The sequence below is a fragment of the Vicugna pacos genome, chromosome 7 (assembly GCF_048564905.1).
Source record: "Vicugna pacos chromosome 7, VicPac4, whole genome shotgun sequence".
NCBI lineage: Eukaryota > Metazoa > Chordata > Mammalia > Artiodactyla > Camelidae > Vicugna > Vicugna pacos.
In genome coordinates this window covers 61,634,898-61,653,200 of record NC_132993.1, presented here as the reverse complement: position 1 = coordinate 61,653,200, position 18,303 = coordinate 61,634,898, and the positions used below count along the sequence as shown (strand labels likewise).

The 18,303-nt window shown below is 39.3% G+C and overlaps 1 protein-coding gene across 1 annotated transcript in view; it reads right to left on the bottom strand.

Annotated features, from left to right (window-relative positions):
- Positions 1–4,920: 4,920 nt before the first annotated feature.
- Positions 4,921–18,303, bottom strand: part of BET1 (Bet1 golgi vesicular membrane trafficking protein) — a 29,499-nt gene continuing 16,116 nt past the window's right edge. The window contains exon 4 of the mRNA XM_006207630.4: positions 4,921–6,100. Within this exon, the coding sequence (XP_006207692.1) occupies positions 5,945–6,100 (156 nt within the window). The 3' untranslated portion in view covers positions 4,921–5,944. The remainder of the gene's footprint in view (positions 6,101–18,303) is intronic.

Here is an 18,303-nt window from a genome sequence, read left to right as displayed (position 1 = left end):
TAACTTGTATATTTTTTGAAAGAATATCCTCAGTGGCGCACTAGACTCACTGGTACCAGCTTGTTAGAACCAGGTGCACATGTTTTCACAACTCTGTTCAAACTCCGCTTGAAATCAAGTGTGATGGGAATATTCATACCACAGAAATGAAAAATTACTACAAATCACCACCGCCCACCTCCCCAGCACCCTCAGAACGGCTGGTTTACCACTCTATATCATTAAATATAAACATATAAGGAAAGAAAATGTGCAAGTTACTTGGAGTCAAAAACTGATTTTCCAACAGGGAAACATTTTAGGTCCTTTTTTTCAGAGGATTATAAAAGACTAATGTGATTCTCATTGAAACCCACTATGTTTTATTAAAATATTATCAAAGTATTTTGAAGTTTATCAGAAAGAATAAGTTGAATAGATGTGTTGGCAAGAAAACAAGAAAAAAACCCCTATCATATACTATAGCAACATATTAGGAGACGGGGAGAAAAGTTAATATTTACTGTGAGAATAACTGGTTGGTGCTTGTAAATTTAAAAGAAAATTATTTGTACCCCTTGCCTCACACCATAAATCATTATTTCAAAGTAGAAGAAAATTAAAAATAGAGCTATGGGGAAAGTAAAAGGAAATACACTATCAATTTTATCAAACCTCTACAGATAGAAGACTTTCTAAGTTCTCTCCCTTCAAAGTTATGTTTCCAGAAAGTTGAAAATTACTTTCTCCTCACTCTAATAACTCAAGCCAGATACACTCAAAATCCCATTAGATTGCTAAGGATACAAAGAAATGTGAATGAGCTAAATTCCAGAAAATGATGAACCCTTCCCAGAAAAGACAAGCAGCTGCTTTTATCTCTGGTAGGATTGGGGGAGGGGGAGAAAGAAGCCAGAATTTTCGCAGCAGCATGTGGGGTAGTGTGACATGAAAAGTCCTAAAGTTCCCACGTGCCCATCCACGGAGCCACAAAGGCAACAACCATCATTGGGTGCGAGGAACCCATTCTAAGTTCTTTGTAATATCATTTATTCGTCACAATAACCCTGAGTGTCTTACTGCTACCTACTTACAATTTTTAGTCTTGTTTTACAAATAAAGTAACTGAGGTGGAAAGGTCATCAGCCCAAAGTTATAATGTGAATAACGGAGCCAGGATTCATGCTCAGGCGGTGTGACTTCATAGCTCTCAGTCTTCGCTACAAAGCTATTCTGCTTCACAGTAAATATTGAGTCAAAGTCTATTCATCAATACAGGCTGATACAGTTACTTACTGACTGAAAGAACCCCAATTACCAAGCGCACTTCCCATTTTCCTCTGCAAGGAATCACATTCAATACATGTAATTAGAAGTTTAAGAGAACTGAAAAGTTAGGAAAACTAGTTTATTTGATAGAAACAGGAGCTTTTTATGGGTGCAGGTGTTAGGATTTTGTTTCAGAATTCTGATGCTTAAATGTTGCACATTTGGTTCATTTATTTAATTGAAGTATGGTTTATTTACAATGCTGTTAGTTTCTGGTTGTGTACAGCATAGTGATTCAGTTATACATGTATGTGTATATATATATATTCTTTTTCATTATAGGTTATTACAAGATATTGAATATAGTTCCCTCTGCTATGAAGTAGGACCTTATTGTTTATCTACTTTATATATAGTAGTTTGTATCTGCAAATCCTAAACTCCTAATTTATCCTTTCCCCACTGCCCTTCCCCTTTGGTAACCATACGTTTCTTTTCTTTTCTTTTTTTAATTGAAGTACAGTCAGTTACAATGTGTCAGTTTCTGGTGTACAGCACAGTGTCCCAGTCATGCATGTACAGAAATATATTCAGTATAAGTTTGCTTTCTATGTCTGAATTTGTAAATTATTTGTCATTTTTTTCAATTCCACATATGTGATATCATATGATATTTTGTCTTTCTCGGCCTGACTTGACTTCACTTGGTATATCTTTAGGTCCATTCATGTTGCTGCAAATGGCATTATTTCATTCTTTTTTTTTTTTTTTTTTACAGCTGAGTGGTATTCTATTGTGTGTGTGTGTGTGTGTGTATATATATATATCTATATATCACAACTTCTTTATCCAGTCATCTGTCCATGGACATTTTGGTTGCTTCCTTGTCTTGGCTATTGTAAATAATGTTGCTATGAATGCTGGGTACATGAATCTTTTTGAATTATAGTTATATTATAGATATATGCCCAGGAGTGGGATTGTTGGATCATATATGGTAACTATTTTTGGTTTTTCAAGGAATCTCTGTACTGCTTCCCATAAAGGCTGCACCAAACTACATTCCTACCAACACTGTAGGAGGGTCTCCAGCATTTATTGTTTGGGGGACTTTTTGATGGCCATTCTGACTGGTGTGAAGTGATAACTCATTGTAGTTTTAATTTGCATTACTCTGACAATTAACAATATTGAGCATCTTTTCATGTGCCTGTTGGCCATCTGTATGTCGTTGGAGAAATGTCCGTTTAGGTCTTCTGCCCTTCTTTTTTTTAATTGGGTTTTTTTGTTACTGAGTTGTATGAGCTGTTTATATATTCTGGACATTAAAAGCTTGTTAGTTGCATCATTTGCAAATACTTTCTCCCAATCTGTAGGTTGTCTTTTCGTTTTGTTTATGGTTTCCTTTGCTGTACAAAAGCTTGTAAGTTTAATTAGGTCCCATTCATTTATTTTTGCATGTACTTCTATTGCCTTGGTAGACTGACCAAGGAACACATTGCTATGATTTATGCCAGAGAATGTTTTGCCTATGTTCTCTTCTAGGAGATTATGGTGTCCTGTCTCATGTTTAAGTCTTTAAGCCATTTTGAGTTTACTTTCGTGTGTGGTGTGAGGGAGTGTTCTAACTTCACTGATTGACATGCGGCTGTCTAGTTATCCCAAAACAACTTATTGAAGAGACTGTCTTTTTCTCAATTGTATATTCTTGCCTCCTTTGTTGAAGATTAACTGACTGTAGATGTGTGTGTTTATTTCTGGGCTCTCTATTGTGTTCCACTGATCCATGTCTGTTTTTGTGCCAATACCATGCCATTTTGATTACTACAGTTTTGTAGTCTTGTCTGAAGTCTGGGAGGGTTATGCCTCCAGCTTTGCTCTTTTTCTTCAGTATTGCTTTGGCAATTCTGGGTTTTTTTGTGATTCCATATAAACTTTAGGATTATTTGTTCTAGTTCTGTGAAAGTGTTTTGGACATAACAACTATTCTCTGCTCAAGTAGTATCTAACTTAAATTCTATCAATGCTATGTCTAATTTCCCCTTTCTTCATTGTAGAGACCTATGCCTGGTATCTGTAAGGAAAGGAGAAGGTAAGTTAAATCTTCTATCATTTGCAAATGTCAGCACACTTCCTGGGACCAACTCCTAGTGAAATGAAGTGACTAGATATTTTGCAGAAAAAAATTTGGACATTTGGGATTTTTATAAATTGTTTTCTGAATCTGTTTTACCACTTAAAATATAGGATTTATAGTGTGTCACCCACCACCCAAACTTCCGAAAAATCTTACGTTGCTTGAGTAAAAACTGATGACTATTTTGATTGTTGATTATTCCAGTCAACCTCCCAGACATCAACAGCAATAAAGTCCTTCTCAGATTTAGCAATGAGCTTGTGTAGGATTATAAATAATTAGGACTTTTCCCTATTTCATGTTTCCCCCAAATTTTATTGCTGAAGTAACTTTTCCTAGGGGCCCCCAAGCAGAAGGAAGAACGGGGTGCTGGCAGGAGGACCCCTGATGGGGCAAGGACGGACCCTTCCAGAGGAGTTCCCTGACTGCCAGGAATTTCAGCAAAGGCAGCAGTGAGAAGGGGTGATATGAAATCCTGGTTAGGGACCTGTTTTAGACAGTTCTTAAAAAGAACTGTAAAATTGGAAATGCTGGATAACGCAGTGATGAGAATCACGTTTACATCACCATAAACCCTTTTTCCTGAAATCTTCCCCTCCTTGATAATACTCAACCCTGAAATACTGTTTTAGTACTTTACAAAGTCCTTTCATATAATAGCCAAATCTGGAAATCCATCCTTTTCTTGCCATGAGTGTTTTTTCTAAGGCTTTGATCTCACCTATTTCCATTCTCTGTTTCCACCTTCCATTTTTTTTAGCCTTCCCTTTTTTGAGATTTTAATTATTGACAGTGATTTCTGAGTCTTCCCTGAGCTCTAATGTCACATAGTTGGCACAGAGTACACAGTTAAATAATTTTTGAAAAACAAATCAATCTCTTGTTTGATAGAAATTTCCACTTGGAGGTCACATGATGTCAAACTCACTGTATTGCCCTTAAATTAACTCCCTTTCCTGATGTGTCTGTTAATGATATGGAGAACTTTCATTGAGTGATTATCCTGTGTCAAGCACTTTCCAGTGTGTTACCTTCCTCTCACAGCAATCCTATGAAATAGGTGATTTATTGACAAAACAGGCCACAAACACTGAACAAGTGAAGACAAGTGAAGGAATGGAGATTGGAATCCAGGTCATCCACCTCAAACCAGCGTCCCTCACCTCATACGGTAGGCCCGTCCCTTACACGCTGTCACTTAGCCCTCTCAGTTCTGGTGTTTTTACCTGTTAAGTAGAGGCCCAAATGATAACTAATGGGGCCAGAAAAGATAAGCCTAAACTGATAGGTAATTAGGGATGAGCAAAAGGACTGCAAACTCAGCAAATCTAAAGATAATAGATTGTAGTTCTTTAAATTTTTACTCATCAGATATTTTTAAAACTGTAGTCATGATTTATTGCATTTCTTTGAAGCAAGTTCTGAAATGATACAATTGTATTAAGCTTTCCTGAATTTCTCAGTTTTCAGAACTATTTCTCAGATTCTATGGGAAAAAAAAGAGACTTGAACAAAGAAGCAACAAAGTCAATATATTTCATTTAAAAAATTTATTTTGGACAGAGCCCATAAATAGGCAAATTCCAAAACAGTAGCAATTCAGAGTGTTTAACAACTTTAATTCCTCTCAATTCAGCAGTCCATTTTGCATTTTGTTTTCTATAAACCTATATACAGGATTAAAGCAATAATACTCTGGAAATACTCAGGCATTGTTTCTTTAATCCTGTGTATATCTGAGCACATAAGAAAGCACAGGCAGTTAATTTTCTTGAGCATTTTATTTCCATTCAGAGCTTAGCAGTTACCTTAGCTTCACATTATTCTGCCATAAATGACAACCAAATAGCCTATCTAAGTAGCTAACATCTTAAAACTATTAAGGTAAGTTGATGGTATGCATAAATTTAATATAAAATGACCACTATACTGGTACATATGTTTTGGACCCTACTAGAAATAAGCCAAGATAACAAATTTTATTAAAGAATGGGGTCCTTGGGCAGAGGAGGAGGAGGAGTTGTATCACTAAAGATTATCAGGGAAACTGTAGGCAAAAAGAAATCAGCTACAATTTTAACCAAATAAGGAGGACAGCACATCAGCCGGGTCACTGCCACTTGGGGAAATGCGTTCCCCGCTCCATCAGGACGCGTCCTCTGCCGCAGGAGCTCAGCACCAGGCTCCCCAGGCAGGCTGCTGTTCTCCTTACTAAGTTTCTTTACATGGAACATAAACCTAAATTTATTGTAACAACAGAATATTGTACTGCTATTTAATCTGACAGCAAAACCACGAAAAAAAATTGTCAGGAACAGAATGACCTTAGACCATCTCAATACCCCTGGAAAATAGGGGCAAAAAATGAACCATTAAGAAACAGTATGCAAAGAGCACTGTATTATCTAATGTGATTTATAAAACAAGTAAAATTCAGTAATCTTTAATGAAAAAAGCCATAGTACTTGAAAATTAGGAATGTTTTGATGCTGATTTTTTATCGAAGTGGTAACCCAAGCTGTTAAGTTGGAACAAATTCCGATCTCACACTTACTTGCATCACCTCAGTTTAATAATCCAATAAATGACGAAAAAGACAAACAATGAGAACAGCATCATGTAGCACAGCAGCTTTGTTTGGCTCCCTTTGGATAAAATCTTCAGTTTTCCCATAGTTCTACCAAGAAATCCAGTTGTAGAATCAAACTGTGAATCCTATGAGAACAAAAGGAAAAAACCAAGTAGAATAGCTGGATTGTAATGTTTGTGAAATTAAATTTTTCCTGTCTTGCCATAAAATAGGAATTTTAAGAAAAAATTATTCTCTGCCCGTGAGCCTCTTCTCTCCCCCGGCGTGCGTCCCCCACCCCCCCAACTGGCAGGAGTACCTGCTCAGCCATAAAGAGCAGCATTCTCCTGGCAGCACCAAGGCAACTCCTTAGGAGGGAACATTCCTTCTTGCTCACATGACCCACGGGGATGCTGAGATGCATCATGTAAATTGTCACTAAACATGTCATTTGATGTACAGCCCTGTCTCAGAAAAATTTATCTAACTGTGCCTTGATTTCTAACTGGTGGAACAGTTCTCAGCTTTCTGAGATGTTCTTCCTAGGATATAATCTTCAAATTTGGCTCAAATAAAAATTTCTTTCTTAGATGGACTAATTTTTTGTCGACATACTTGGTGTAGTCCGTAGGATATCAGAGACCCCCACCAGAGGACACCTGGAGTCTACCTGGAACTGGCACTCCGTACCAGCACGGCCCCCCTGTGCCCCGTCGGCTTCTCGAACACTCCTGTGGTGTGCCGGTGAGTTCTCCCGATACTCAGATCTCACTGTTGGGACCATGAGCCTAAAAACTTTGTTCATGCTGGTTTTCACTCAAGATTTGGAGTCTTAATGGACACTGATGCATTTCCTAGGCCAGGACCTAGAGAGTCTGGCTCAGAGGCCGAGAGAAACATAGGTGGCTAGGTTTTTGTTAAATCTGGTTTAAACTAGGGGAAAAAAAAATATGAGTTGATACATGGTCTGAACAAAAGTTTTGCTAATGAAAATGACAGGCTGAATTAGTTGCTCCAAAGACTAAAGGGACATTTTGCTCCTCTCGGCCACCTGGCATGCTCAGGCGACTGAGGATCAATCCTTCCTCACGACACGCAGCGGTCCCTCAGGGGACCCCAGCACGCCCACTATGTAACACTGCTCCTCCAGGGGAGGGCCCGACAGACAGCGCGCAGCCAGTGCTCCGAGCCCCCCGATGGCTTTAGGCCGTCCTAGGGAGAAGCTAAGCCGAACCGACGCAAAGGTAATTCATGTGGGAGCTAGGCTCGGGTGCAGCACACGTGTGATCCACCACACTGTCCTCAGAGTTGTTCAGATCGTATCTCGTACCTGAACTGGGCTACAAAATTAATACTGGGAAACCACCTCAAAGGCCAAGCAGCTCCTGGGCAAACAGCCACCCGTGGGAACACTGGATAATTGGGAACCAAAGGAACTGGGCCCTGAAATGGCCAAGCTGGGATTCTTTCGACACTGTGAATCCCAATTTTGAGCACATAGTAAAAGCTGGCAGTCTTCTGTGCCTGTACGGCCTACTGCAAACAGTGTAAGTGTTCTTCTCTTTTCTAAAATCAGACTAGCAGAGGAAATGTCTGTTGGGCTAGTTCCATGGATCCCAAAACTCCCCTGTTTACCTTAAGAGGCTTCCAAGTACTGAGGAAAGAAACTTTTTTTGGCCTTAAGGAAGAAAGCCATCCTAGGAGGAACTTGGCTTCCTCCTCCCATGCCTTCGAGATGCCAACTGGATACCTGGTCTTCTCCAGGAACCCATGTCTCTACTATCTTTTTAAAAAGCAAATTTCAGGAACAGGGAAGGTAATTTGGAAAGTGACTTGTCAATCTTAAGTGTCTTCTCCCTAAATACTAGTAAAAAGGACTTAGCCATCTAGACAGGTGACCCTGATTTGTCCCATCTGCTAGAAACCCAACCTCTTTGTAACTGACGGGTTCTACGCTGTACATGAATCATGGCTGAATTTTGGAACAGAAACTATGAGGTCTTTGTGTGTCTGTACGTACTTACACGTGTGTTGTAGATGTATGTGGCATTAACAAAATTAATTTGTAAAAGAGCTCTATTTTATTGCCTGAAAGGATTGTATGTGACCACGTATTTTACCCTTTTGGTATTTTTGACAAAATTCCCAAAGATCAAATTCTAAATGAACTTCACTTGACCTCTAGCTAACTTTGAGATTTTCCAAAGGGTCACTGGAACACCTCAAAATGTTTATTTCCTCTCCATCTCAGAGAGAGGAACATTCAACTAGTTAGGCTTATTTGGTACGTAAAATTACATGGGAAGCATTGTCAAATGAGTGGTGATAATAACACTCAATATGATACAATCTAAGTCTTAACACACACATTCTAGAAATTATATGGAACTCCCCAAATTCTGGGATGCCCTGGTAAATGTTATCAGTCATATGGAAGCGTATGTCACAGCAGTAACTAAGTTTCTTTTCAGCTGCATTGTAATCAAAGTCTTTAACCTCAACTTACTAAGTTTTTGTCCTTTATAGAAAACTACTGTTGTACTCTGATGCTTTTGCAAGAATGGTTCACCTTTAAGAAGATTCACAGAAAGCACTCTGTACTTACACCTCTGTAAGTAGAACTGAAAATGAAACATTTATCTTTTCCCTCTACCTGATCCCTCCAGAATTTGGAAAACTCTTAGGTTCCCAGCCGCCTTCTCAGGTTGGTAAGGAAGGCCACCTCCTAACAGGTGCAGGAGCCTCCAGGTATTTGGGGGACGCTGAGGAGAGAGGAATTCTCCCAAATCCATTGCCCAAATCTACAGGTATCACAGTCAAAATATATGATACACTATTGGTATGGCTTCCCTGGCCATGAAGTTCCTAAAGTTTAACCTGAGATTTTTTAGGAGAAATTCCAGCACAGCCAATTTACGACTCTCTATGGTCCATTACCAGATATTTGGTAGAAATGGAGGTAATTTTAAAGACAAAAAGGTTGTTTCAGTGAATATTAAATTCTAGTCTTGTTAGCTGAGGTCTGTATTTACTGGCTAAGACTTCCCAGACAGCTCCTCATAAAGTTTAGTTTTAAAAGGACACACTAAGTTTGTTTCTGAAGTGCATCACAGTAATCTAACCTTAGATGAAGATGGGATTTGCCATGGCCTGCAACCAGAAAGACTTCGGATAAAGGACTCTGCCACGGTGGAAGGGATCATACCAGGCCTCTCCTGAACGCACTGCAACTCCTGTTTCTGACATGCGACTTCAACGAAGACCGGCACTACCAGACCAGGACGAGGAGGAGACAGGTGACTCAAGATGCTGGACCAGACCTGTATACTGTTTACTCTGGTAGTTGCTCATAGTTTTGCTTGTGAACCAAATGTATTTCTTGGGCTCAATCACATGGACGATTGAAAAAGCCCAACTGCTAGGCTTATGGTCAATTACATATGTCCAGCACACCCAGGTTGCCCTGGTGGACATTACCTCCCCAAGGCTCTAACTGGGTGGTCCTTAGAAATTTTATTTTGAAAGAAAGCAAGCCTAGCACCGTGCACTGCCAGTATCACTAAGTGAGACCCCCCCTTTACCCAGCCAATTAATGATACTCGTTCTGGCCATAAACAGTCCTTCAAATTAGATGTTGAATATTGGGTAACTCCTAAGAGGACCCAATGGATTTACAGACCAAGTTAATTACCTTGGTTAGGAAGATGCACAGTTGGTTCCCTTGGGCACAAGGTCACTTACAGGCAGCCTTGGAAACGGCCTCTGTCAATCAGCCTTTAGTGTGGGCACGCTGGCTTCTATCAGTTTTCCAATGGTCTGACCACAAAATCTGTTAACTCATAACCCATGAAGAGTCAAATTTCTGCTCTGAACAATCTTCCTTCGAGTTTAGGGGAAATACTAGGAAATAGTTTGGTTCAGGAGGATTTTGGCTTAAATCTTTGCTAATGACAATCACTCCCACTACCCCTGTGACTTAGGGTTTGTGGAATTTACAAGGTGATAGGTTCTTGCCTCCTAATGCTGTGCTTCATCTGCTCATACTAGATTAAGGAAGCTACAAATCATCTTTTTATTTCTCTATAAAAGAATGGGCATACACAAAATGCACACTCAAGGAGAACTGGCTGTCAATCCTTGCCGAACATTCCGCTAGTATAACCCCCCCAAAAGAGGATCGGGCACTGAGGGACCTGGGGGACACCGGATCAGGCAAGCAGCCAGCCTAGTTTCGAGAGGCCAATCATTTGATCACCTAATGTTTTCTATGGAAAGATTATCAATCAACAAGGAGAAACTGTGAAACAAAATCCCTATTTTATGGCAAGATATGAAAAATTTAAAAAATTCTCTGCCCTTTAGCCTCTTCTCTCCCCTCGCTGTGCACTATGCACCCCGCCTCCACAGGAATACCTGCTCAACCATAAAAAGCAGCATTCTCCTGGCAGCACCAAGGCAACTCCTTAAGAGAGAACATTCCTTCTTGCTCACATGACCCACGGGGATGCTTAGATGCGGATCATGTAAATTGTCACTAAACATGTCATTTGATGTACAGCCCTGTCTCAGAAAAACTTATCTAACTGGTGGAACAGTTCTCAGCTTTCTGAGATGTTCTTCCTGGGATATAATCTTCAAATTTGGCTCAAATAATCCTCAAAATTGGCTCAAATAAAAATTTACCTTTCTTTCTCACATTGACTATTTTTTCATTCACCTATTCTCCATATGTACATTTTTAAGTAAGTTAATATTATACTACATTTTTAATGGTGTTTTCTGTATTTAATCCATTCAGGAGCCTGTATATCCTTGAGTATTCAAGAATATGATGTCAAAACAAATACTTATGAAGGGAGAAGAGTATAAATGTAGGATATTTAAAATTCCTTTGTTTTCAGTTACTGATTTCTTAATTTTAATCATTCACAGCCACCTATACCAAAACCTCATGGTAATCAGAAACCAAAAATCTGTAATAGACAGACTCACAGAAAAGGAATCCAAACATAGCACTAAAAGGTTACCAAATTACAAAAGAAAACAGAAGAATAAAAGGTAAAGAACAATTAAAAATGGCAGTAAGTACATACCTATAATCTTCTTAAATGTAAACTGATTTAAGACAAACTGGCTGAATGGATACAAAAACAAGACCTGTATATTTTCTGCCTACAAGAGATTAACTTCAGACCTAGAAAGAGAGAGACTGAAAGTGAGGAGATGGAAAAAGGCATTCCACACAAATGGCAATCAAAAGAAAATGAGGGTAATACTTACATCAGACAAAACAGGCTTTAAAATAAAGACTGTTAGAAGAGACAAAGAAGGACACTACATAATACTTAAGGGATCAATCTAGGAAGAAGATAGATACTTAAAATTCTATCACTCAACCTAAGTGCACCTCAATACATAAGGCAAATGTTAACAGACATAAAGGGAGAAATTGATAGTAACACAAGAATAGTGAGGGACTTAACACCCACCCCCTACATCAATGGGTAAATCATCCAGATAGAAAATAAGGAAACAGGCCTTTAAGTAACACATCAGTCAGATGGATTTAATCGCTATTTCTAGAGCATCCCATCTGAAAGCAGCAGAACACACATTCTTTTCAAGTGTACAAGAAACATCCTACAGGTTAGGTCACATGCTGGGTCACAAAGCAAGCCTCAGAAACATAAGAAAATTGAAATTATATCTAGAGTATTTTCTGACCAGAACACTACAAGATTACAACTCAACTACAAGAAAACTGCAAGAAACAAACACTTGGATGCTAAATTTTTTGCTACTAAACCAATGGATTACTGAAGAAATGAAAAAAAATACCTAGAGATAAATGAAAACAACAATCCAAAACCTATGGGATGCAGCAAAGCAGTTCTAACAGGAAATAGATATAAGCTTACTTCAGGAAACAAGAAAAATCTCAAGCAACCTAACTTTACATTTAAAACACCAAGAAAAATAAGAACAAACAAAACCCAAAGTTCATAGAAGGAGGAAGAGAGAAGATGGCAGAGCAGAAGGACGCTCGCAGCTCACCCTCTCCCACAAATGCACCAAGACTCACATCCACAGACCCACTCAGCCAACCAGAGCACCTGCGGAACTCCGACAGAACATCGCCCTCTTCAAAAGATAGAGACGCCAAAAATCTGGTAGGAGAAAAGGAAAAAAGAAAGAAAAGGCAAAGCAGAGCAGGACGAGTCCCGTGGGGAGGGAGCGGCAAAGGAGGACGGGCACCCGTTCGCTGGGTGTCCCCTCTCCAACTGAGAGGCCAGCGGGACGGAAGGGGAGCCTCCGAGGCTCAGATCTGTACAGAGCAGCCCGTGACTGACAGAACTAAGTTAAACGGGCACCGAGGGTCCCCGCGACACCCAGCCCGAGACACAGCCCGGCAGCTGGGGGCCGGGACACGCTGCTGAAGCCGGGCAGAGGACAGGGAGGTGGCTGCACTGAGGCATTCCCAGGGGACTGCAGGGGGCTGCGCGCCGTGGCTGTGGGTGCACAGGGCAGAACAACCTGGGCCCTCCCTAAAACAGGCTGATGTGCCCCGGGGGAAGGGTGCATACCCCCATCTCTGAAAACCCGTGGAAAGTTTTCAGGGGAAGAGAGGCAGGGCTCAGGCACAGCCGCCACATCCTCCGGCGCTGAGCACCCAGGCGGGGGCGGGGGCGAAACCTGCATCCGCACCAAAGGGCTTAGCAGCCTCAAGGGCCAGACAGAGACTTGTCTACAGCCCGAGGCAGATAGGATCCTCCGTCCTGGTCTCTCAGAGAACTTGCTCCGCCAAGACAAACAAGGAGCTGGGTTCTGGCCCAAAGCAGGGACAAGGCTGTTCCTCGGTCTTCCCGGAGCCCACCTGCGGAGCGCCGACCCGAGGCGGAGCGACCGGCGCCAGGAGAGGATGGGCGCAGGAACACAGCCCCTGACCGCGGTGCTGGGAGGGGGCGCGACCCGCCCTCCTCCCTGGCCAGTCTGCAACATCTGACTGCGGCATCAGGAGGGGCAGTGACCTGCCCGCCCACAGCAAAGGAGAGCTGCACCTGACCCAGTGTTGGGAGGGGGTGCAATCTGCTTGCCGACAGGCACTGGGAGCAGCCCAGGCGAGGGCGCCAACAGAGGGCCTCTGGAAACAGCAAGCTGAGCTTCCAAAACAGGAAGACAGAAAGACTTCACATTAAAAGCACACAGTCTCTAGAAGAACACCGACCCCACCTTTAAAATCTGTTTCTACCTGTTCTATTTTCTATTACCCTCTTAATTTTTACTTCTTAATTCATTTTTATTTCTCTTGGGTTTTGATGTCCCGTTATTGATTAGACACAGGTATCAAATACATCTTTTCATCTTTTCCCTTTTTTAAAGGTTTTAAAAGGACGTCTCAACCAGATTGCTATTCTGCTTCAACTTGCTCTTCTATTATTCATTTATACTGTTTTCAAACCTTTTTTTCTCCCTTCTTTTAAAATTCTTTCTCTCTCTCTCTTTTTTTAAGTTCTATTCCTGCATAGGCACTAGATAAACTCCTTAAGGACCACAATAGATAACTGATACTCCATAAACCACAGTGCCAGAGAGGTATGAGCAAGATGAAGAAGCAGAGAAACCATTCCCAATTAAAAGAACAAGAGAAATCCCCTGAAAGAATGATCAATGAGATAGAAATTGATAGCCTACTAGATCAAGATTTCAAAAAAGGAGTGATCAAAATGCTGAAAAAACTAAAAGAGATAGTGTTTAGAGATATAAAATATGTCAAAAATGAAATTGAACCTACAAAGAAGAGCCAAGTAGAATGGGTAAACTCTTGACTGAGATGAAGAATGATCTAAAAGCTGTGCAAAGCCGACTAGATAATGCAGAGGAATGAATCAGTGACCTAGAAGACAGGACAAAAGAAAGCACCCAATCAGAAGAGCTTCAAAATAAATAAAAACAAACAAAAATAGCATAAGGGACCTATGGGATAATATAAAGCATGCCAATCTTCACATAAGTCCCAGAAGGGGAAGAAAGATCAAAGGGGATTGAAAAGGTTTTTGAAGAAATCATGACTGAAAACTTCCCAAACTTAAAGAAGGAATCAGATATCCAAGTACAGGAGGCTCAGAGGGTCCCAAACAGGAAGAACCCAAATAGACCCACACCAAGACATATCATCATCAAGATGGCCAGAGTCAAGGATAAAGAAATGATTCTAAAGGCAGCAAGAGAAAAGCGAAGAGTAAGTTACAAGGGAACCCCCATAAGGCTCTCAGCTGATGTCTCTACACAAACACTACAGGCCAGAAGGGAGTGGCAAGATATATTCAAAGTCCTGAATGAAAAAAAAGACGCAGCCTAGGATACTTTATCCAGCAAGGCTATCCTTTAGGATAGAAAGAGAGAGAAAGAATTTCACAGACAAGGAAAAGCCGCAGGAGTTTAGCAACACTAAACCCATGCTAAAAGAAATATTGAAAGGTCTACTCTAAATAGAAAAGCAGCAGGATGTGTACAGCAATGAGAAACTCACAACTGGAAAGGTGATAACTCATGAATTACAAATAAACACGAAATTATAAAAGAAGACATACAAATCATTGAGAGTGGGAGAGGGAGGCAGGGAAATATATTTTTTTCCTTTAAAAAATTTTTTGTTCTCAGTAGGATGGGTTTGAGATCATGTTACTATCATTTTAATAAAAACAGTTATAGTAGAAGATGTGGTATATTTATATATTTATATTTATTTATATATATTTATATATTTATATATATTTATATATATAACAGTGAAAAACTCAAAAGCTTCCCACTAAAATCTGGGACAAGACAAGGACGCCCACTATCACCACTCCTATTCAACATAGTCTTGGAAGTCCTAGCCACAGCATTCAGGCAACACAGAGAAATAAAAGGGATCCAAATTGGAAAAGAAGAGGTAAAAGTGTCACTATATGCTGATGACATGATGCTATATATAGAATACCCTAAAAGGTCCACACAAAAACTACTAGAAATAATCGAAGAATTCAGCAAGGTAGCAGGTTACAAGATTAATGTTCAAAAATCAGTTGCATATTCTTTACACTAATGATGAATCCACAGAAAAAGAAAGCAAAGAAACAATCCCCTTTAAAATAGCACCCAAAGTAATAAAATACCTAGGAATAAATCTAACCAAGGAGGGGAAAGAATTATACACAGGAAACTATAAACCACTGATGAAGGAAATTAAAGAAGACTTTAAAAAATGGAAAGATATTCCATGCTCTTGGATTGGAAGAATCAATACTGTTAAAACGGTCACACTGCCCAAGGCAATCTACAGATTTAATGCAATCCCTATCCAATTACCCAGGACATATTTCACAGAACTAGAACAAATCATAATAAAATTTATATGGAACCATCAAAGACCTAGAATTGCCAAAGCATTACTGAAGAGAAAGAAAGAGGCTGGAGGAATAACTCCCACAGACTTCAGACAATACTATAGAGCTACAGTCATCAAGACAGCATGGTACTGATACAAAAACAGACATATAGACCAATGGAACAGAATAGAGAGCCCAGAAATGAACCCACAAACTTTTGGTCAACTCATCTTCGACAAAGGAGGCAAGAATATACAATGGAATAAAGACAGTCTCTTCAGCAAATGGGGTTGGGAAAACTGGACAGCAGCATGTAAAACAATGAAGCTAGAACACTCCCTTACACCATATACAAAAATCAACTCAAAATGGATTAAAGACTTAAACATAAGACAAGATACAATAAACCTCCTAGAGGAAAACATAGGCAAAACATTATCTGACATACATTTCAAAAATTTTCTCCTAGAAGAAGTAAAAGCAAGAATAAACAAATGGGACCTAATGAAACTTACAAGCTTCTGCAGAGCAAAGGAAACCAGAAGTAAAACAAGAAGAAAACCTACGGAATGGGAGAAAATTTTTGTAAGTGAAACCGACAAAGGCTTGATCTCCAGAATATATAAGCAGCTCATATGACTCAATAAGAAGAAAATAAACAACCCAATCCAAAAATGGGCAGAAGACCTCAACAAGCAATTCTCCAAGGAAGACATACAAATGATCAAAAAGCACATGAAAAAATGTCCAATATCACTAATTATCAGAGAAATGCAAATCAAAACTACAATGAGGTATCACCTCACACCAGTCAGAATGGCCGTCATTCAAAAATCCAAAAATGACAAATGCTGGAGAGGCTGTGGAGAAAGGGGAACCCTCCTACACTGCTGGTGGGAATGCAGTTTGGTACAGCCACTGTGGAAAACAGTGCAGAGATTCCTCAAAAGACAAAGAATAGACTTACCATATGACCCAGGAATCCCACTCCTGGGCTTGTATCCAGAAGGAAATCTACTTGAGGATGACACCTGCACCCCAATGTTCATAGCAGCATTATTTACAATAGCCAAAACATGGAAACAGCCTAAATGTCCATCAACAGGTGACTGGATAAAGAAGAGGTGATATATTTATACAATGGAATACTACGCAGCCATAAAAACCGACAACATAATGCCATTTGCAGCAACATGGATGCTCCTGGAGAATGTCATTCTAAGTGAAGTAAGCCAGAAAGAGAAAGAAAGATACCATATGAGATAGCTCATATGTGGAATCTAAAAAACAAAAACAAACAAACAAAAACAAAGCATAAATACAGGACAGAAATAGACTCATGGACAGAGAATACAGACTTGTGGTTACCAGGGGGGTAGAGGGTGGGAAGGGATAGACTGGGACTTCAAAATTGTAGAATAGATAAACAAGATTACACTGTATAGCACAGGGAAATATACACAAAATGTTATGATAAATCACAGAGAAGAAAATGTGACAATGAGTGTGTATATGTCCATGAATGACTGAAAAATTGTGCTGAACACTGGAATTTGACACAACATTGTAAAATGATTATAAATCAATAAAAAATGTTAAAAAAATTTTGTTCTCAGTAGGATTGGTTTGAGATCATGTTACTATCATTTTAATAAAAACAGTTAAAGTAGAAGATGTGGTATATTTATACAATGGAATACTACTCAGCCATAAAAACCAACAACATAATGCCATTTGCAGCAACATGGATGCTCCTGGAGAATGTCATTCTAAGTGAAGTAAGCCAGAAAGAGAAAGAAAAATACCATATGAGATCGCTCATATGTGGAATCTAAAAAAAAAAAAACAAAAAACAAACAAAAACAAAGCGTAAATACATGACAGAAATAGACTCATAGACAGAGAATACAGACTTGTGGTTGCCAGGGGGTGGAGGGTGGGAAGGGATAGACTGGGATTTCAAAATTGTAGAATAGATAAACAAGATTATACTGTATAGCACAGGGAAATATACACAAAATGTTATGGTAGCTCACAGAGAAAAAAATGTGACAATGAGTGTGTATATGTCCCTGTATGACTGAAAAATTGTGCTGAACACTGGAATTTGACACAACATTGTAAAATGATTATAAATCAATAAAAAATGTTAAAAAATTTTTTTAAAAAGTTATAGTAATGGGCTAATAGATTTACAAAAAAGGGTAACCACAAGCCAAAAACTTACAAGGGAGTCACAAAAACTAAATAAAATCCATGATAACACAAAGGAATATTACTAAACCACAAAAGGAAGAAGAAAGGAACAAAGAGGAAATACCAAAATCAACTGCAAAGGTGGGTTCAAAATGGCAATAAACACACATCTATCATTAATTAATGTAAATGTTAATGTCTAAATGCTTCAGTCAAAAGACATATAGAGTGGCAGACTGGCAGATAAAGCAAGAATCTTCAATATGCTGCATATAAGAGACCCACGTTAGGGAGAAGGACGCATATAGATTGAGAGTGAAAGGACGGAAAGGGATATTCCATGCAAATGGAAAAGCCAAAAAAGCATGTGCTGCAGTACTGACTACAGACAAAATAGACTTTAAAACAAAGGCCATAAAGAAAGATAAAGAAGGACATTTTATAATGATTAATGGAGTGATACAAGATGAGAATATTACACTCGTTTATATACATGCACCCAATAAGGGAGCACCTAAGTACATAGAACAATTACTAACAGAGATAAAGGGGGATATTGATGGGAATACAAACATAGCTGGAGATTTTAACACTGCATTAAAATCACTAGACAGATCTTCCAGACAGAAAATAGATAAGGCAACAGAGAAATTAAATAATACAATAGAAAAATTAGATTTGGTGGATATTTTCAGAGAATTACACCCCCAAAAATAGGATATACATTCTTTTCAAGTGCACATGGAACATTTTCCAGGGTTGATCATGTACTTGGGCAC